The sequence below is a fragment of the Solanum lycopersicum genome, chromosome 3 (genome assembly GCF_036512215.1).
Source record: "Solanum lycopersicum chromosome 3, SLM_r2.1".
Lineage (NCBI taxonomy): Eukaryota > Viridiplantae > Streptophyta > Magnoliopsida > Solanales > Solanaceae > Solanum > Solanum lycopersicum.
In genome coordinates, this window is record NC_090802.1 from 12,555,446 (window position 1) to 12,577,959 (window position 22,514).

The 22,514-nt window shown below is 32.4% G+C and overlaps 3 protein-coding genes across 3 annotated transcripts; 1 reads left to right on the top strand and 2 right to left on the bottom strand.

The window, feature by feature from the left end:
- Positions 1–3,171: 3,171 nt before the first annotated feature.
- On the top strand, positions 3,172–4,816 carry AMT1-3 (ammonium transporter). Its single transcript, NM_001247287.1, is given in 1 exon segment — positions 3,172–4,816. A coding segment is annotated over 1 exon segment (1,383 nt). The 5' UTR covers positions 3,172–3,351; the 3' UTR covers positions 4,735–4,816.
- A 2,561-nt stretch (positions 4,817–7,377) lies between these two features.
- LOC101254280 (protein GAMETE EXPRESSED 3) lies at positions 7,378–12,194 on the bottom strand. Its single transcript, XM_069295707.1, has 11 exons — positions 12,189–12,194; positions 11,420–11,504; positions 10,830–11,017; positions 10,042–10,365; positions 9,705–9,951; positions 9,335–9,619; positions 9,135–9,221; positions 8,909–8,941; positions 8,737–8,796; positions 8,520–8,668; positions 7,378–8,056 (listed from the first exon to the last, which is right to left on the bottom strand). The coding sequence occupies exons 1-11, from the start codon at positions 12,192–12,194 to the stop codon at positions 7,502–7,504; spliced, it is 2,019 nt and encodes a 672-aa protein (XP_069151808.1). The 3' UTR covers positions 7,378–7,501.
- A 5,307-nt stretch (positions 12,195–17,501) lies between these two features.
- LOC101256070 (uncharacterized) lies at positions 17,502–22,214 on the bottom strand. Its single transcript, XM_004234641.4, has 9 exons — positions 21,906–22,214; positions 20,835–20,961; positions 20,615–20,715; positions 19,545–19,670; positions 19,322–19,442; positions 19,129–19,213; positions 18,487–18,600; positions 18,341–18,380; positions 17,502–17,900 (listed from the first exon to the last, which is right to left on the bottom strand). The coding sequence occupies exons 1-9, from the start codon at positions 22,080–22,082 to the stop codon at positions 17,751–17,753; spliced, it is 1,041 nt and encodes a 346-aa protein (XP_004234689.1). The 5' UTR covers positions 22,083–22,214; the 3' UTR covers positions 17,502–17,750.
- Between the last annotated feature and the right edge of the window lie 300 nt (positions 22,215–22,514).

Consider the following 22,514-nt stretch of genomic DNA (forward strand, 5'->3'; position numbering starts at 1 on the left):
GTCATATCTTCTAGGGTATGCTCTTGGGGTGTGACAACCTGCTGTGGAGGTTGAAAAACAAAAGAATTCTGAAGAAAATGTTGCAAAAGTATATGTGCATGCGCATGATATTCTACTATTATCAGATACTTTGATTTATTTTACCTAATAATCAAGCACAGAAGGATGATACATCTATTAAGAAACGGGCAATGGAAGACTCCAATGGACTTTTACCCACCACACACAATAGAGATCCTTCGAAAAATGTGATTATTCATGATATGAAAATGGTAAGTAAAGAGTTTTTTTTAAAAAATTATTATACATTAATTATTTTTGAATAAAATCATAATTGTACCTTATATTCTCTTTATTAGGGATATATATATATATATATATATATATATATATATATATATATATATATATATATGGTAGCCAAAACTTGTATGAGCCTCCATTTATTCTTTGACAAGTGGATAATTGGGTTTCATTTTAAAAAATGTTCCAAACTTCGAGTTACGTAGGGTTTAGTTATGCATGTACTAGTTATGCAGGATTTAGTTATGCAAGATTTTGTTATGCAGGTATTAATTATGCAAGGTTTAGTTATGGAGGTATTAGTTATGCAGGGTTTAGTTATACAAATATTAGTTATGCAGAATTTAGTTATGTTGAGTTTAATTATGCAGGTATTAGCTGCGCGGATATTAGTTATGTAAGTGTTATTAGTTATGTAAATATTACAATACATGAATAATTAACTATGAATATTAAACTTGTTGTAAATTATTAATATGTATTATTTACAAAATAATAATACATATCAATAAAATGTGAAATATATTGAATAATATATAATGCTATTATTTGATTAGCATATGTACCTTTAAAAAATATATATTCAAGTTTTTAATATTTAAAAATATTTATTTTTGTATAAATAAATAAAAACTATAAGTATATAAAAAGAAACGAAAATAGTCAATATATAATAGAAAAACAGTAAAATTTTCGATTAAAAAAATAACATAAATTAAAAGAAATGAAAATGGTCTAGATATAAAAAGAAGTAAAAACAACAAACGTATATAAAAAAAATAAAGTTTCTAATTAAAAATAAAATAAATTAATAGGTTAAATATGTAATTTATCATTTTAATACATGTATAACTAATACTCACATAACTTATTCCACCTTCTACCCTGCATAATTTTATACAGAGATTCCCTCAGAAGTTACGTTGGTATTAATTATGTAGAACTACAAAAAATGCAACCAAACACCGAATAAATTAATACATGAATAACTTTTAATACAACATTTAAATTCTAACCAACCAAACATGTATAAGTTATATTGACTTTTATACCTAGTACAAAACTTAATTGTAGAAAACATAGTAAAGTTGATGCAACTTTTAATACATGTATAACTTGTCTCTTATACAGTAATCAAATGACCCCTAATAATTTTATTCATGAAAAGTATGAAAAATATCCATAAACACCAACATAAATACGTAATTTTTACGTCAATTATACAATAATTTTTATCCCTGAAATTCAAGCTAAGTGAAATTTAATAAATATTTAATTTATATATTTTTCTTACACATTTCTTATGAAATTATAAATACAAATAATAATTTTATTAATTTATTTCTTAAAAGACTTTTTTGCGGCTTTACAAATTTTATTTATACTTTTGATAAAAAAAAATAATTATTAGAATTAAAGAAATGACTTATATCTGGATTCTATAAATAAAAAATTAAATATAGATAACTATTTATTAAAATATGAATAAATAACATGGAATAGAAAAAAAATATTATAGTAAAATAAAAATTTATACAATGATCATTTAAAAATTAAATAAAAAATATCACTACAAAAAAAAAAAAAAACTAATTAGATTAGTTAAAAATGAAAAAAAAAACATTTAAAAATGGAAACAAAAAATATATTGAAATAAGTGTCGGATAAAAAAAAACATAAAATAATTCCAAAAAAAGTTAACGTTTATTGTAAGGCGTGGTGCCCTTTATACTTATACGTACAAGTTTATTCCAAAATATTTAGTATAAATTTTACATTCTAAATGATATGTTTTATATTATTTAAATTTATTATAATTTAATTAAAAAAAGATCTATCATTTTTAATATAGATAATATATATATATATATATATCTTTCTATAAAAAAAAATATATTTTAATTATAAAATTTCTAAAAATACATAAAGTAAAAATAGATAATTATTGTAGAAATACAGTATTCAAATGAGGCTATATACTTAAATACCACATGCTAGCTAATGTATACAAATCAACAAATTTGTAAATCCTCAATAATAATGATAATAATAAAAGAAAAGAAACAACAATAACACAGTAGGAACAGAAAGTCGTACAATAACAACAAACTGAAAACATAAACATTAAACAAAATAAATAAAAAGAGACTAGAGAAGAGAGCATATAGATTTTCTTTTTTAAAAAAATATAAACATTAAACAAAATAAATAAAAAGAGACTAGAGAAGAGAGCATATAGATTTTTTTTCCAACTGTTTTAAGTATATATGATATTATGTCAAATATCACCATTTACACAATATGATTGAGACACACAAAGAATTGTCATGAATATGACACGAATTCATTTGACATCATGGATGAAGATAAAAAGTAAAAGTAAAAATCTTATTTGAATATAATTAGTGGGAGTTACATATATTAACGTAATGGAAAACTAATGGGAATAAAATCTATATAATGGACTTCACATCAATGTAAATATTTATATATATATAAAAAGAATGTAACATAGATTTGTATAGTTCTTTTTGCTAAGGACAAATTTCAATTGAATATGAATAAAACAAAAAAATTTAATGTTAAATTAATATAAAAAGAAGACTTTATAGTTATTGATTCACGTACTAATATAACGATTTACTCATTCATTTGTATGGTGTCAAAGAAGCAAGTTGTCCAGCTTTGTTGATATCCTTGTTATCAACAGATCAACCACCCAATTTCATGTTATCCAAACCAAAACTACTTCAGTGACTGAAAATCAGTAACTTGTCAAAACAACTTGTTCACGATATACTCTGTGGTGGCGGAATCAGATTTTTCACACTAAAGAATTCACAATACGAAGAAATAGACACACGAAAAAAAGGATTCAATATCTACTCGTACAAAAAAAAAAAAATGAAAAACTTTAATCTATGTATAAACCCCTGGATACTACCTGACTCAGTTATCAAATAAGTTTCGTGGACCATTCCAGTTCACCTGTTTTTTAAATAAATATCCTATTATGTGAATGTTGTGTGAAGCAAGCAAATAGCAATAATGGATTCTTCATGGGAAGCTAGTGTAACTGATTCCATAAATGCAATTTACCTTTTATTCTCTGCTTACTTGGTTTTTGTAATGCAATTGGGTTTTGCCATGCTTTGTGCTGGTTCTGTTAGGGCAAAGAATGCAATGAACATTATGCTTACAAATGTAGTTGATGCTGTTGTTGGTAGTCTTTCATACTATCTTTTTGGTTTTGCTTTTGCTTTTGGCGATTCAAATCCATTTATAGGTGCTAGTTATTTTGCTCTTAAAGACATTCCTTCTAGCTCTTATGACTACAGTTTCTTTCTTTATCAATGGGCTTTTGCTATTGCTGTTGCTGGAATTACTAGTGGTTCTATTGCTGAACGTACTCAATTTACTGCTTATCTTGTCTTCTCTTTTTTCCTTACTGGATTTGTTTATCCTGTTGTTGCTCATTGGCTTTGGTCTTCTAATGGTTGGTTAAGTCCAAATTCAACTTATCTTCTTTTTGGTTCTGGTGCTATTGACTTTGCCGGTAGTGGTGTTGTGCATTTGGTTGGTGGGATTGCTGGTTTTTGGGGTTCTATTGTAGAAGGTCCAAGAGTTGGACGGTTTGATGCCTTTGGTAATCCTGTCAAAATGAGAGGACATAATGCTACTCTAGTAGTGCTTGGAACATTGTTGTTGTGGTTTGGATGGTTCGGGTTTAATCCTGGATCATTCAACAAAATTCTTGTTGCCTACCCACATATGGCTGATCAAGGTAACTGGACCTCTGTGGGACGGACTGCTGTCACGACTACCCTGGCTGGTTCAACCGCGGGGATTGTTACCTTGTTTGGACGAAGGTTATTGGTGGGACATTGGGATGCAATGGATGTTTGTAATGGAGTTCTTGGTGGGTTTGTTGCAATCACTTCAGGTTGTTCAGTGGTAGAACCATGGGCTGCAATTTTGTGTGGGTTCTGTGCAGCTTGGGTACTGATAGGATTGAACATTTTAGCGCTTAAATTCAAATTCGATGATCCGTTAGAAGCAGCACAGTTACATGGAGGGTGTGGAGCTTGGGGTTTGATATTTACAGGGTTGTTTGCTAAAGAAGAATTTGTGTTACAAGCTTATAATTCCGGTAAAACACAAATTATACGACCTTCCGGCCTGATTTTAGGAGGTGGATGGGGTTTGTTTGGGGCACAAATAGTTGAACTATTGAGTATTGTGGTTTGGGTAAGTTTGACAATGGGACCTTTGTTTTATCTACTTCAGAAACTTGGAATTTTGAGGATATCATCGGACGAGGAGGTTGCTGGTCTTGATATCTCTAGTCACGGAGGTTATGCCTACGATGCTAGTCAAGAAGAAAGTAATGCTCGCTTCTATGGCGAGTATTTAAGGATGCAACAACAATAATAAGGTGCACACCTCAACTATTCTACCGTATACAAGATTGCTTTCATCAAATGTAAATATATGCAACTTTGTAATTTCCTCACATCCTTGCTGTATTTACGGGCTTCTTAGCTATTAAATTATCTCTGCTTTTGATTCAATGAACATGTATATATTGTATTTGTGGAATATATGATAGAACCCTCGTTTAGTTATTGACGTTTATTATTATTGCAGCCACATGGTGTTTCATAGCTCTCGTACTGTTTCGTGTGAAAATGAAATTGAACCTTAATTGAGGTTTTTAATGTATGGATCAATGTTGTTGCTCCTATTTCCATTGCACAGACGAATAGTCCTTGATCTGTTCAATAATATAACCAATGTCTACCAGTGTGGTAGATTATGCAATGGCGAAAACAATTTTATCTATATCACTTCCAAACGAGGTCTCTCTCTTAGTATGACCCAAGACGCGACACACAACATACATTTTGATAGAACTTGGTTAAAATGAAGAAGCTAATTTAACCAGTTATCTTTAAGAGTCTGCACTTAGTATTAGATATGGTAGAGATGAACTTTGACAAGACAAGGCCCCAAAATATTCATCAACTACAGACAACTCTATACTGACTGTTGTAAACGTGAAATACAATTCACACAGTCACTCTAGTTCTTGATATTTCAGCTAGACACCCTCTTTGTCCATTTACATCTCCCAAGTCATTGCATGCCTACATTTATTTCACAAAAGGTTAAAAGGAAAGAGTTAGATACAGAACAATTATCTCAATTCTTACACATTTATATCGAAATGAATCAATGGAAACACAAGCTAGATCTGTCATTGGCACTGGCTAATTGTTTTGTTATTTTCTTTAACATAACAAGGGAAATGGTCTTTGGAATTTCAGATCATGATAACACATTTTGAATTATAATAATATTTTGATTACTGAGATATCCCTATTGGGACAATGGTTTCTTCATAAGATTAGATAAGAATAGTGTAATGTCTATTTTTCATGAAATCATTCACTTATCTAATATAACAAGAATATTTAGAAGATATAATATAATGTAATACCATTAGGATCAACTAAAACAGAATCATTAAAGAGCTAAATATGAATATATATATATATATATATATATATACCTGAAGGATTTGACATTATATCATGCGACTGGGAACATGTCTAGATGCCATTAATTCTTCTTCTTCTTCGCCTTCTCATAATTATTCTGTATTCTAAATCATCAGCAATCCCTGAAAGCCAACTTGGATTTCAAGAAGAAAGCATGACATATGCTATGGAAAATCCAATGATCAATCCACAACCATATCCCATAATAAATACTTTCCAACTGAGCTCACTTAGAAATGTCAAATCACTTGCTTCATCCAGCACAAATGTTGTGTTGTTTGTCTCGAATGTCCAGTTACTTCCACAACCTCCTGAAACTGGGAATCCACCCAATCTGTCATTACCTTCATGCAATATTTTTTTTTCAAATGTATCAAATTGATTTCCTTTTGGAATGCATCCTTCAAGATGATTGTACGAGAGATTTAAAACTGCAAGAGACGTCAGAGAAACAAGTTGTTTTGGTATCTCTCCCTAAAGCTTGTTGGATGAAAGGTCCAATGATTCGAAGATAATTTTCCAAGTGATGGTGGTATATAATCCTGCAACCCACTGTGAGATAACTTCAACACATGTAGTGCGATGAGATCTCCCATCATACTAGGAATATGCCCTTCAAATTTGTTACTTGAAAGATCCATAGTGGTGTACAAAGACAAGTCGAGGCTTTTCAGTCTACTTCCGAAGCTAAAAGTTGTATGAAGATTCCCGGAAAGACTGATGTGTTGCAAATCCAAAACCTCGAGCTGGTCACTCGTGTTACCCAAACATAGTGGAATTGCACCCTTCAAATTGTTGACGAAGGGATCTCCCAGTGAGATTATTATTTGAAATGAAGAACAATTCTACAGATGGTGGTGGTATTGGTAGCGTGCCTTGAAGAAAATTGGACCGTAAATCAATAGTAATTAGAGGTAGTCAGGTCAATACTTGTCAACATGTTGTGGGATAGATTAAGATAGTGTATTGAATGCATCCTATTAGACAAGAAGCAACCAGTGAATGCATGTCTTTTTTACATTAATTTATCACTTAATTATGGTAAATTTGTACAATTTGATGTAAACACCAAGTATATGTAAGTTTTTCCATGTTAATCCAACTGCTACAATGAGAATTAGATAATCCGTTGTTTACTCAAGTCAATGCACACGTCTTTCCATGTCTTTTTATACACTTCCATCACTTGAGCACAACTCACTCATATGTATTTGTTAAGAAGGTAACCTTATTACTCCTTATTCTTCTATCTTACAATGAATACAAGATGATGCATTTTATACCGTAGTGCTGTTTATGATTAATGAAATATTGTCTTGGCTTGAGAAATGGCATATTATTACCTGTATGCATGTACTATTCTGAATTTACTCGTTTATAGGACATGGAATGTAAAATATGTGTTATCTAGCTACACCAGATGAAATCTTCCTTAATAACGTTGAGTGACCATCTAAGCTTCCGACTCCTTTTTTTCTTTTCGTGCTTCTGCTGCTATTGAAACTCGTCAATTAACTTAAGCTTATGCAATCCATTAAAATAGAAAGCTTTTTGTCCAGTTAGGCGTCAGTAATGGACAAAAGTTGGACAAAGGTACAGTTGGATAACTAACACACATAATGCAATACCTAGCTACTTCAATATGATTTCCTCTTCCTTATGCGGTTCTGTAAGGGATGATCAACGGAGTCCTCTTGATCTCCTGGTTTCATTTCCTCTATTTCATTAACCTGTCGTGAAGTGGAAGCAAAGGAAGATGGAGTAGTAGACTGATATTCTTCTTGGTAAATCTCATCATCACTGCTACTGAATATTTCAATAGGCGACTTTCCCTTGTCTATTTCATCTTCATCCTCCGATATGTTCGTGTCAGAGTCCCATTCACTCCAGCTAGTTTCAGAAGAAGTATCACTGACTGTATGAAACAAAGTAATACTCTCTTTCTTTGCTCCTTGAAATGAGAAACTCCTTGTTTTACGATCGGACAAAGGAAGGAGAGATGGTGAATGAGAACCAATTTCATCCCTTCCCAAACTGTATGATGTTGAGAGCTTCCTCTCTATGTTTTCCCTTTGTTTAACTAGATTGCCCATCTTTTCCAGCATATCATTAGCTATTGCTTCCTCAGCAGCCTTTTGTTGAAGCTCTGTGATTGATCTATCAAAAACTTTCTTCTGAAGTCGAAGTGATCGCTGAAACATTGGACCAAAAGAAAAAAGACAAGTTCAAGTTTCAGTGTTTCGGTAGAACGGGGAGTAACAGAACAAAAGAAAGGAAAAAGGTTCAGGAATACCTTTTTACTATACGAAATACCTTACTTATGCTCTCTCCATTATATGTCGAGGTCATTCATACTCTTGTTGTCAACAAATCATCTTGTAACATGAAGTATAATAGGGGTAACTTTAGACTGGAGCTGAGCTCCGCCAAAGCCAAGGTAAAATACGAGAAAATATGTTGACAGCTAGAGTATGAATGTCTCCAAAGCATAGTGAAGGGTAAAATTAAGATTCTTCGTACAGTAGATAAGGAACTTGTGGGGAAGCACATAGAGAGAAGCTGAATCCACAAAATGCGGCCTCCAGCTTAAATATCAGATTTCATATAAGAGAAGACATAAAGGTGAAAAGCGAGTGGGAATATAGCTCAGCTCACTCTTTTATCCAAGAATTTCCCAAGATGTTGATTTTGAAGCTTCTTTTTCTTCCAAAACATGTAGCAAAATCTTACTGTTATTGCTAGTACTAGCAATATGATAGATTCGAAGATCAGAAACAGCAAAATTGTCTTCTTGTTCCCTGAAGAAAAAGAAGGGAATTATTCTGGTTTATCAATTGGTTATCTATATCACTACACAAATGTAGGATGTTACCTGTGTAGGTACTGAAATTTTCGGGCGTAACCTGTGAGCAGCTTAATGCAAACTTCTGACCTGATGCAAAAGAATTATGTGACATCTGACACGAGACGATGCTAGGTAATTTATCGTGATTGTCTAGCTACAATCTAAGATAAAAAAAAATATAGAAGGTACAGAATTTTACTTGAGCTTCGGCATGGCAGCCGGTTCCCAGTACCTGGACAGAAATCCTTCTCCATTAGCTATACATTAAGCACAAATGAGTTGCAGATGGAAACCTCTTTAGGCTTCTATATGTAACTCCAGAAATGGAAATTTGTTTTATTCAATCAAATGAGATAATTGAGTCCTATTAAGACATCATATGTCCAATGTAAACACAGAACATTGGTAATTGTGAAGAAACTCACTTGAAGCAGCAAAAAATGCAAGTAGGATACTTTCATCTAGAAGAAAATATTGCAGGTCACTTTTCAAAAGTTCCAAGGAGAATCGACCTGACGCAATAGTAAATAATGGATGCATGTTAGAATGCTGCAGAGAACTAGATTTATCCATTGATGCTGCAGAGAACTAGATTTCGGGTCTAGGGGAAGGACGGGGTAGTTACCAGGATATTGTTCAGACCAAAAGATGATACCAGTAGCTGGATTAGTCAGTGTGAAGATAACACCTTTTGGTTTCATCGCGGAGATGTAAGTGTAATCTCCAATAATCCTAGTAACCTTTCCTTCAGTCTGTGTCTGAGAAGCATAGATTGCATACCCTGAGCAATCAAGAACAGGACTGACTTGGATAACAGAATGCATGTTAAGAACTATAGGGAACTTTTTGAGAACTCCTTTTGGTGAAAAGGAATAGAGGTATCCGTCCAATGAACCAATAGATATCCAACCTGGAATTGAATTTGAAATAAACATGAACCTTTGAACGCTCGATTCAAGTAGAAGTTTGTGATATATGGTAAGGACTAATATTACCATTAAAATCAACAGCAGGGGCATAATCTTCCATACTTAGCGGTCCAAAGCTTTTCTGCCACAAAATGCTTCCCCTGGAAACATCAACTGCTAGAATCAGAGCTTTAGTTGCTTCAGTAACATACAACAGACCGTTGTTCCCCGCTTTCATGGTAAGTGTGCTTCCGAATGAACTGAAATCTTGTATCCATTTGAAATGTGGACTACGAGTTGACAAAGCATAAATTTCTCCTTGATTGTTAGAAATCTGCAGTTGAAAAAAAAATGGTTTTGAAAATGCAAGATAGAGCTTAGTGCAAAGGACAAGATTAAAAAGCTTGGAATACGAAAACCTTACATATATGCTAGCTTCACAGTGATCGATCACGGGGACTGAGGAAAAATAACATTCTGTTATATTTTTCCTACAACCTTGACGATATCCATGCTGATAAAGCACCGGGCCAACACTCCAGTACAGTTTTCCTTGCAACCGGTAAGCAAAGAGACCCCGGTTTTTGACATTGATAAGTACACAGGAACTGGATATACTTACTGCAAGGCCAACAATATCCCCTACTCTTTCATATTCCGAACCAAAGAACAATTCTACAGCTGTTTCAGAACTTCCTACGTTCAACGGGTTGATCTTCAGCACTCTATCTTCTGCAAGCACATATATCTACCAAAAGTAGCTTTGCATTATTAAGAGCCAACCACAACTACTAAAAGACTTAATACCAACTAATTGAACAAACAAGGGTACATGAATGAGGAAGTTTAACACATAATGACCAAAAAAGTCTGATTGAAAATGAGTTAACGACAATCAGAGGCTTATATGCATTTTCATACAGACATTGCCAAAGTCTGAGGTTAACAACTCCAGAATAGAGGAATGTTGAACCTTACAGGCATGACATCCACTCTTTGCTTCATCCCTAGAGGGAGAAACAAACAGTATGATAGCATTTTTATAGAAAACTTATACAGGCCTAACAGATCATTTGCTTATACGTAACATCGCCTATAGCTTATTTGTTTTAAAGTATTATACACTTGACAGTTCACATGATTAGAATGTCAAAGTCTAATTGCTCATATGACGGTCTATTTATCAGATTCAGTTTTAAAGTGAAGCCTTGCCTTTCGTGATTCTCCTTGAACTGGAGCTATGCTTGAACTGCATCTGTAACTGAGAGATAACGTCCATGCGACAGAACCATTGCTTTCAAAGGCAAAAAATTTCTTTTCTGAACACAAATAAACCTTCCCATCATCACTGATTAGTGGCTTACTGAGCTTATATACAACTTTCTTGAAAGATTCTTGACCTAATGAAAACAAATGTAAAAAATTCACGAGATTTTAGAACATTGAACGTTACAATCTCTCGTATTTAAAGCATTTATTTTTGTGAGCTATGTTTGATGCATCTAAGATTACAATGAGGACAAAAATTCAACAGCAAGATCAAATGACAAAAAGGAGGAAAACAATGTAAAACCATTTCACATGCTCTCAAAAAGATTACACTATCAATGTATTCAACTTTATGAGTTGTGGATGTTAATACGATCATATATTTAATGAATTTCTTTACACAAATACACCGTTTAAGCACAAGTTAATGTGTTCTGCGGAACCCATGACTTCTATCTCCACCCTTGACGTAATATAAGTTAAATTCAATTCATAGTCATGTCACTGTATATAAGTTAAATCTAAATCGATACCTGAAATTATTTGGGGAAATGGTGATAATAGTAAAAGCAGGGAAGCAACATGGATATGGAGAGACATTAGTGTCAAACGCACAAACTGAAAAAGAGCAAGGAAAAAACCAAGTGCAGAGTTATTGCAGAGCGGTTAAGTAACCGCTATGGTTAATGGTAAAAGAATTTGGGACTTGTACATTATATTATATGTTTATTTTTACAATTTTTTTATTTTATTTTATTTATTATTATATAAACAAGGTCAATGTTGGTAATACGTAGTAAATCAAGATTAAATGTTACTTTCTCCGATATGACTTTAAGTTTGAAATAATCAATTATACTAAACATTAACTACGTTCGACATGTGATAAAATAATACACGTTGAATGTCACATAGAATGTACATGGAATGCATAGGTATATTTGCATAACTTTGTACAAGTTCATTTAAGTATGTACTTATAAACACTAGAAGTTTGGAGAGAATAGATGCTAGTTAAAATCAAGTAAATATAAGCACGTTTATGCATTAGCCAAATATTTTCTGCGGAAACAGTTTTTTTAAAAAAAATTTATTATTATTATAAATTAAATGAGTTTTTTTTATTAAAAAAAACCTAGTGTTTGATAAATTTATGAATAAAAGATTATCTAAAATATATTTATACGTTAATTTAACAAAACATTACGAATGTAAGATGGGGTAACGGTGGCTGGGTACATTTTGGCAATAAGAACTCTGAAAATGATATATATACTTTTATTAATTTCATAGTGATCTCACCTCCATGGCTATAATTATCTATAGTTTTATTACCTTTTTACTGAGTAATCTTTATTTTTATACCAAAGAGATTTGAAATGAAGTATTTTCTCATGTAAAAACACACCCATCAGTAACCATGATGAATTAACATACAAATTATTTTTTGTTCTTGGTTAATTCCTTTTACTACCGTGTTGTAATTTCAATGACAGAATTAATTATTTGAATTAATCGTGTATAAAATTCGAAATTATTTTATTCCACACATTTAAATTAATTCTGTTTTAGATATATGCAATACCAAAACTGTTTGGTACTACAATTGGGAGTGCTTACGGGTCGGTTTTAAGTTAGAATTTTTTTATTAAAATCAAAATTAAAATTAAATTAATACAACACATTCATTGATTAGTTATTTCTATCTTCGGTTCCCTCTTCCCTTTCTACGGTTAGGAAAATCCTTTTTTTATTCTTTTCAAAATTATTATCCGTTACCCTTCTATTATAGGAGCTATAATTCTCTTGGATTATGAAGAAATTTTTAAAACTCTTTTAAGTTTTAATTAAGTGAATAACATACAATTTCATTTTATTTTTGATAAATCTTATACTAGTTATTTCTTTGACTAAATATTTCTTTTAAGAAATAGTTGAAGTGTATAAAGTTCATTAGTCTATTATAAATAATTTTATCATGGAAATTAGTTATAACTATATAACATTCTAAAATTTACGTATACAATTTATCAATTTGGTTTGAACTTTTTTGTAATAAAACCAAATAAAATATTATCAATTTTTTAAAATCCAAAAAAAACTATCGGATTGATTAATTTTTCATTTTTGGTCCATTTTTATTCAAACTATAACCACCTCAAAGCACAATGACTTGTACATTATGAAAATTTAACACTAGCAACACTTGGATAACACAACTAAAAGATCATTATATCCTTGATTACATCTTTCCTTGTAATTACTTTATTTTATTATAGATAAATGGTGAAATAGCAAACAAAGCCCTATCCAAACTTGAAACCAAATAGACGTCTTTAGTTATGAACCAAATATTCATCAAACAGGTATACGTCAACTTGGGGTGGCAGGGAGAACGGGATGTTCCGCGTCTCGATCCGCCCCGTTTCGAACTTGTCCCGTCCCCTAGGGTTTAGGGGGTTTAAGGGGTGGAGGATGAGGGGATCGGTCAGGGGCCGATTCACCTTTGCGTCCCGGTCGACTTGGCCCGGTTGAGCCGGCCGGTTCGCAGGATCCCCTCTTTTTCTTTTTTAGGGAAACGGCTAGTGCCCCCCCCCCCCCTCCCCAAATGGATTTTTGCCCCTTTTTGTGTTCCCAAACACCCCCTACCATCCTTTACCACCCCCCTACTTTTAAAATTTTATTTTAAACCCTCAAATTATAATAATTACATTTTAACCCATTTTTAATATTATAAATACACCTATTCCCTACTATTTCTTACAAAATCATCTATTCTCATTTCTCTCATCTATTTTCTATATCCTCTCAACTCTCAAATGTCAATCTTAATTTCTATTCCATTTTAATTCTCATATTATTAGAATCCATATATTTCAATTTTCAATTTGAAATTTTCATATTATATCAATAAACATAATTATATTATCTCATATTTGTTATCAAGTATTGGTTAGAGTTTCAAATTAAAAGTTACAATAAACCACAAGCTTCAACAATCGGTTTAACGTCTGTTATTAACGCAGACGTTTGGTACATTCGTTTCATAATATTTATATTTTATTTTTCGTCTTTATTTTTGTGTTATTATTATTTTTATATTACACTTTATATATAATTAAGTATGAGTTCTAGCAAAAAAAATAGTGGTAAAGGAAAAAACAGAAAGCACTAGATGACGAAGAAAGTAGACTTTTTAAATTATTTAATTTTGGTTAAAAAAAATAGTAAAGAAAAAAAGAGTAGTAAAAGTGGTGGTACTTCATCTAAATCAACGAGTAGAGTTAGATTTAACATAAATGATTCTACTTGTTGATGATTCTCCTTATGATATTGATTCAAATATTCAACTCGATCACGAAAGTTTAAAACGACGTTATGGTAATATTAATCCTAATGTTGATGGAAATTCAGGTGAAGAAGTAGAAGTTGATTTGGGAGGAGAAGAGTTAGAAGAAACACCTACTAGTCCGGTGACAGAAGTTCCAAATGAGACTATCAATTTACCGGAGCAAAATTTTGGACATCCACCCCTTATACCTCCCACAAGGGAGAAGGTGAAGTATCAACGACCTAAAACTTCTATTGTGTTGCAATTTATGACTTTCGATAAAGAAAATAGTGTTGCTATTTTTAATAAGTGTAAGCAACTTTTTAAACATAAACAAGGTGGGGGTCAAGGTGGAACGGGGTGATTAAATAGACATCTATTATCTTGTGTGTCGATTCAATATAAAGAAGTTAAAGCATTAGCCAATAGAAAAAAGGGAATTTCAATTAATGAATTAGATATTACCGGTAATGCATTGATAGGGGCTTCTAACATGGTTCAAGGAACATTAGATCCTTTTAGCCCCGCTGGTCCAATAACACAACGTAAATATAATAAAGAATTAGATCGGGAAAATTTAGCTAAAATGATTTCTGTTTGTGGTTTGTCTTATAGTTTTCCTTCAAATCCCGATTTTATTGAATATATTCAACAAACTTATAATCCGGATTATAGAGGCTTTTCAAGAAATACTGTTAAATCTGACGTTTTTGAATTTCAAGGTAAACATCGTCAATTTTTCCGTTGTATATTTAGCATATTAGATAGTAGAGTGTCTATAACTTCGGACATGGGTCGTAGTGTTAATGGAAATGATTATTTAACTATTACTGCACCTTGGATTGATCATAATTGGAATTTGCAAAAAAGAATTATAAGTTATAACTATGTATAGAGAAAAAAAACTGATGCATATTTAGATTCAAATATTTTAAGTGTTTTAGATTATTACATGACTATAGATAAAATAATGGTTGTCGCATTAGATAATGCATCTAATAATACAACGCTGCTAAAATGTTAAAAGTTAGATTATGTCCAATTGACAATAATGTTTTTCATGTTAAATGTGTTGCACATATATTAAATTTAGTTGTACAAGATGGTATTTCATTATTTGATTGTGGTAGCGTAAAAGTTGAATATGTTGTTTCCTGGATTTTTCATACAAACAATGCTGCTAGAATTAGGGAATTTAATGAGCGTTGTTTACTATGTGAATTGTCACCTAGAAAAATTCCAAAACATATTAAAACAAGGTGGAATTCTCTTTACAAAATGCTTTGGGTTGCTTACAAATATAGAAGACTCATACAAATGGTTTCTATGCTCATAATGCTGACCCATTAGATAGAATTTGTGATGAAGATTGGGAAAAAATTAAAGAACTATTACAATTTTTAAGACTTTTTTATTATGCTACTACCATGTTTTCGCGAATTTATTATCCTACTATTTCATCCATATTAATAAATATTTGTACTCTTTCAATTCAATTTTGTAAATATAAAAAAATAGATAAATTTAGAGTTGCAATTGAAGGTATGATTGAAAAATTTTAAAAATATTTTTTTCCTATTCCTCAAGTTTTTTTAACGGCTACTTTACTTCATCCTGCTTATAAATTACAAGGTGTGCAAGGCCTTGTTGACACTTTTTATGAAACTTTAGAAATTTTACCAGAAGAAATTTCAAATTGTCACACGTGTAAGTCTAGCATAAAAGTAGAAGCAAAACTGTTGTATGAAAAATAGAGAACTACGGAAAATTTTCAAGGAGAAGTTGGTCAAACTTCTAATGTTGAGATTGATTTGTCACTTTCAATTTCAAATTATATGCGAGGTTTTTTTGGCTTAATTCTACTAATCGTGATATTTTGAAGAATATTTTAATCAATCTTTAGAAGTATTGGAAATCAAAGATAGCAATGAAGATTTATTAGGATGGTGGAGTAGGCGAAGCGATGCATTTCCAACTTTGAGCAAAATGGTTCGTGATGTTCTAGCTATTCAAGCTTCATCAGTTGCATCGGAGGCTGCTTTCAGTGCGGCAAGGTTTCAAATTGGTGATCATAGACATTCATTGGCGGAAGACAATTTGGAAACAACAGTTTTATTTAGAGACTGGTGCAATGCTGAAAGGAGGAATAACAATTTGCCAAAGTTAAGTAAAAAACCAATCAAGTTGGATCAAAACACAAATTAAATGCAGTGATGATGAATTAGAGGCACAAGAATTTCTAACAAGTTTGCCAACACCGGAGGATATCACCATAGATATGATGCTACAATTAGAATTGAATTTTAAAGGAGAAAACAGATATTTTTAGATTACTTTCAAGAACTAATTGAAACAGAACCCTTCCTAGAAGGTGGCTGCGTAAAATTAGTTGCTCATCTTATATCTGTAACAAATATTAGTTTTACATATGAGAACTTATTGAAATAGAACCCTTCCTAGAAGGTGGTTGCGTAGATTAGTTACTCTACTAATATTTGTTATTGTAACTTCTAAGTTCTATTGAATAAATTTGAAGGTTTTAACTATTGTTCAAGTTATTTTTTTATATAATTATTGTTTTGCATTTTAATTTTAATATATACAATTAAATATATACTTAAGTACTAAACTAATTTTAAAATACTTAATTTAAAGTTTACAATTTACATTACTTTAAAATATTTTAATTACAAATTTAAACTTCTCAAATTTAAAATTTAAAACTTTAAAGTTGAAACTTGATATTTAAAACATGAATCTTGAAATTTGAAAATTGAAACTTCAAATTTGAAAATTTATTTTGATATTTGAAAATCAAAAATTAAATTTAAAATTTATTAGCTAAAGACGTGTAATTTCAATACAAATATATAAGTATTTAAAAAGAAAAAATCCCCCGTCCCATCCTGTACCGTCTCGTCTCGTCCCGTTCCCCCAAATTTCATCCCATTCCGTATATATAGTGGAACGGAATGAGACCTATTTTTATCCTCCAATCCCTGTCCCGTATCAAATCCCCTCTCCCCGTCATCCATCTCGTCCCGTCCCGTCCCCCTTCGTCCCATCCCGTCCCGTCCCCTTGCCAGCCCTAACGTTAACATATCCAATATAACCCGGTCTTGAGAGGGTAGAGTATAGCAAACCCTGCATTTTCATCAGAGGAGGTAGACACTACAGAAGTATATGCAGTTCATATACAAATAATCCTAGTATAACTTTAGCGGCGAATCAAAGGATCACCATTCATGGGAATAGGCGTCAAAAATCGAAACATGCAAGAGGAATAGAAGTGTAATTAGTAGATAGTAAAACTAGAGTTCTTGGAGAATTTAGGTTTACAAAATAAAGCAGTTAAACAAAGGAAAAATCACATCCCAAAAAGGGGGAAACTTGGATGGAAGTAACTCCCACAGGCAATTATTAGGAATATTAACTAGACAATTCTAGTTTTATAGTCACCCTTCAGGACAAAGTATAATCCCAAAAAAGTATTTCATGCCCCTAAAACTCTTGTATATCTTTCAGCAAGTCTCCTACCTGAACCACCATCTCTGAATAGTTGAAATAGGAGTATTCAAGAACGGGGCACGTTGAACAACTGGATTTACAAGCCCTCCGATCTTAGCCCACACATTCTGATGGTAACCAGCAGTAGCAGGAGCATGATACATAAGCTTCAATATCTGGACAGAGTTGCATATTAGTCATTATAACAAAATATTTTGACAAATGGGAATAGTTGAATATTGAAGCTGCCTAAGGTAACATGTACCAGACCAAGGAAAACGGACAAGATTAAGATACTATAACTGCAACTATTTCATCAACTGAAAATTCTGAATCATGATGCTGTCAAAGTATGCGGGGTGGCAAATGAGGTGTGGTCGTTGGAATAAATAGGTGCATACCTAACCCTGATCAAGTACATACATCCAACTACGTGCTGAACCAATTTTCAATTCCAACAACAAATGTTTCCATTAAACAACAAGGAAACAGAGACAGAAGAAAGAAACAACATGCTCTCACAATTTTAATTGTTTGTTTCAATCAAAGAGATAAATCATATTTAAAGGCAAAGATCCCGATGATAAAAGAATGAAAATGAAAGTAAAAGACAAACCTGCCAATACATGAATGTTTGTATAATATTACGCTGCCACCTGAAATTTCATGAACATGAACAGTTAGATGCATATAAAAACTAAAATAAGAACGTCAAGCAAGATAACAAGCACCAGTAAGGGACAGGAATAAGTTGACACTTACGATAATAGAGAGACAACCAGAAGAAATCCCAGTCCAATTTCAGCCTGTGAAGATAGTATGTTGAGAGTAGTAACGTTTGACTCGACCCATACGCAAGCCTCTTCTAAGTACTTCCTGTAGGTGGTCAACAAGTACAGACATGAAATAACTCTGAAACACCCAACCTACCATCAATAAGAAATGAGCAGGGAAGGGGTATCAAATAAAAACATTCACCAGATGGCATTTAAATATAATCACAGATGTACAAAGCTTTCGATGTTTTGACAGGAAGGGAAAAGGTCATATAAACTAGAAGGTTCACATAGATGATAACTTCAAGAAGAGATGATATACAAAAAGAATTGCGTGCAATCACAATTGCAGGTCAGCTACAATTAGTTTTATTCATAATACGTCAGACACATTTGATTAAATCCATATTAACAGTAAGAGTGAGCTGTTACAGAAACCTATATCACATATTTGTTCGAAACATAAAGATTCCTGTAGTACAGTTATTTGATTATTTATTAGGATTGTTGTACTGCATTTCTCCTAATCAAGAATGTGTTGACTTCAAATGATTATTTCATCTGACTAACAATTTCAAGAAAAACAGCTTTTTAAATTCATTGGAAACACAACGAAACAGCTTTATACCTGTACAAAGAAGATCTGCCGAAGTTACGTCGAAGAAATTTACCAACATGTTCAAGTGATCGGCATAAAACAGGAATCAAAGAAACTGCATATCATTGGTCATGAACAAATTATTAAATGAAGTTGAACAGCTGCTATACACTAAGGAGAATATAGCATCAAAAGAAAAAACACAAACTGGAGCATAGCTTACATTTCAGGTAAAGATGGGAAGTGACAAATGTGAGACAGTAAATGAAGGAGATGAAATCCTTCGTCACAATAACTGACTGGAACCAAACTTGCACTGCTTGTAAATTCCAAGCCCTCGGTTTCTACAAAAAGTTACCAGATCAGAAATAGCCTCACTAGCCCAAAGGACATAAAACTGATCCCACATATGTAGCTCAACAAAAAAATTTAAAAAAAAATCTTACCCCATATACAGAGTATAATGAATATAGCGAAGAACATGCAGTTCCCAAGAAGGACAGTCGATATGCTCTGTTCGACAGATTTGCAGGTGTAAGCGGAAATATTGAGAGAACTGCAACAACAAAAACCTGCAGGAAGATACCAGAAAGCAATTTCAGAGCTACTTCATTAAAATAAGCAATTGAAGAACTCTCTGATTATTTTTGTAGTAATACCAATGCAACAGTATCAAATCCAATTATCAATATGGTGTTCAGTGTGTCCCAAACTTCAGCTCAAAGGCACAAGAGAATATACCAGGAAACAAGAAGAAATGATAATGAAAAATTAGCCTTGGAGAAGCAAAATGATGATAGGAACTTCAAGAAACCTTGACTCACAAGTTTCCGAGAGGTCTTAGCATAGAATTTCTATGATGTGTCCAACTTATGCAACAGACGACAAAAGACACTTTTTTGGAGGGGGTGGGGGTGGAGTGCAGAAAAAATTAATGCACCATGACATTTAGAATAACTAACGAATGAGGCTAAAGTAAACAAATCTGACACAAACATGTACACGAGTATTTTTTTTTTCACAGATCTAGACATCTAGTCACTAGAATAACTTAAACCAATACTATTTTTGATATCACAGCGACCTCGAGAAATAAAAGGCTATTATGCAAAGTTGTCTCCAACTGATACTAAAATCAACTCTTCCTCACAACCTTTCTGCTTTTCTTTTTCAATTTTATGACCATGCCAGATTTCAAATAACAAATAAATTGAAAACAAGGTTGTAGAAGATCCTTGGGAAGAAAAATCCTATACTGAAATTTTCCATAGACACACTCTACCCTATGTAGGTACACGAGATATATTAGTTTAAAGGCATGAAGATTCTGCCCTTGTTGTATATAATCCACCTTTCCGTTACTGCTAATAATAATAAGTTGACCATTTGATCTCTACGGTATATCAAAAACTTCAATATTCTAACTCAAACATGATTTTCTACAATATTATTGTGTTTCTATAAGGAAAATGTCCACATGTTTCCCATATCTAGTGTACATGTGAATATACAGTACCCAAGCATTCACTGAAAATTGTATAGTATTTCGGTCCCAGCGAAGTGATGTCGGATTTGAAGTTGGAGTAGTTGGCGTGCCTGAAGTTCTACTAGCTTGACCTACACAAGAAAAATTACATAAATTGCATTTAAATGAACCAAAGATTTATATCTGAAGTGAATAATTTCTCCAGAAGGAAGGCACTTCCCATTTAGTTGAAACTAAAAAAAAATCATACCAGAGTTACGCTGTCTTGGCTGGTTATTAGAAGGTGTGGACGATGATGATGATGGTTGAGCAACTGATGGTTTTGCTGGTTGGGACGAACTGCTGGTAGCCATTGGCTCAACCACTAGACCAGGGTCCTGAAAATAATGGATATAGAATCAAACAAACCAAAGCAATACCCCAAGATCAACACAAAAATGTAAAGATGTGTCCCACTGCAGATATCTGAAATGGTATTTTAAGTACAACAAAGCTAAAGCATCTGTCAAAATTGCAGAAGGGCTACTTCAAGAACTTGAACCGACTCCCCACTCTTATCATTATTGTGTTTTAAAAATCTCATTTTGGTATCAGGAAAACATTGCTAAGAGCCTAGGAGTATTCACACACTATTATTTGACATGATTAGGAGCCTCCCTTCTGACTTTCCTCTGTTCCCCCAAGAAAAGGGAGGATGAGGTGATTAATCAGGTGAAATAAGGTATACATCTAACAATAATCTTAATTTTAAGTAGACTTCATTTTTTATTTCTTTGATTTCTGGCTGGGAACCCCAAAAAATAGAGTTTTTGACAAAACTAAAGGATTGTGTTTTTGAAACAAAAAAAAAGCCTAAAAACTCAGCTTCATTTTGAAGAATGACATACTCAAACAATCCACACCACAAAGAAAAGAGATGCAATATTTGGAAAATTTTACAGATATTTTCAGTGCAGAGAGTAGAAGTCCCTGAAATTTGTGTACAATCAACTCAGAGTTACAAGCTAATACCATTAAATTCATCCATTGTAGACATTATAACAAATAATCAATGAACCCCTCTCAACTTGGAATGAAGTATAAGCCACTGATTTACCCAAAACCCAACCTTTTCCAGAAACCCTTTGGTTAAATTGAATTAAGAAAAATTTAGAACTAAGAGCCTTGTAAGACTAGGGCTTGAAAACATAAAAACCGGAGTCCCAAGTCCCAACAAAGTATAAACAAGAGTAATCGAGATTAACACATTAATTAATAAAAGATAATGTAGTAGTAAACCCCATGTGAAGTGGAATGATTTCGAATAAGTTAAGATACTGACTATGTATCGTTGATAAAACTTGCGCTTGAAATGGTCGACGACATCAGAACGAGAAGCCATGTGAGGAGGAATGAGTATATTGGACCAATAATCTGCCCATCTCGGATCATTCTCGTAGTCATACGCTGCTGCTGCTGTGTTCTTCAATTTCTGTTGATCTTCTTCTCCTCCTCCCATTTCTTCCTCCTCCTCTCCTACAACTCAAACCTCTCCACTCTAGATATCTCGATACGAGTAAAATACGACACCGTTAAGGGTTTTCAAGGAATATTGGGGTTTTGACTTTTCACTAAAGATACCATCAAAATACAGATACATACCACTATTTATTTAATAGAATATATAAGAATAATATTAAATATGAAGTACTTGTTATAAAAAAAAAAAAAAGTAATATGCTAGAAATAATATAGACAAAGATACATGAGGAATAGAGTGTAGAGATCATTTTATTCAAATGTCTTCTTCTTTCATCTTTATAATGGGGAAAGAAAAACCTTATTTCTAAGTTGAGAAATCATTCCAAAAATCATCATATTAAGTATCATAATAAATACATACATTCTTATCTATAAAGGTTAATAGAACCTACGGAATATGAATAGTTAT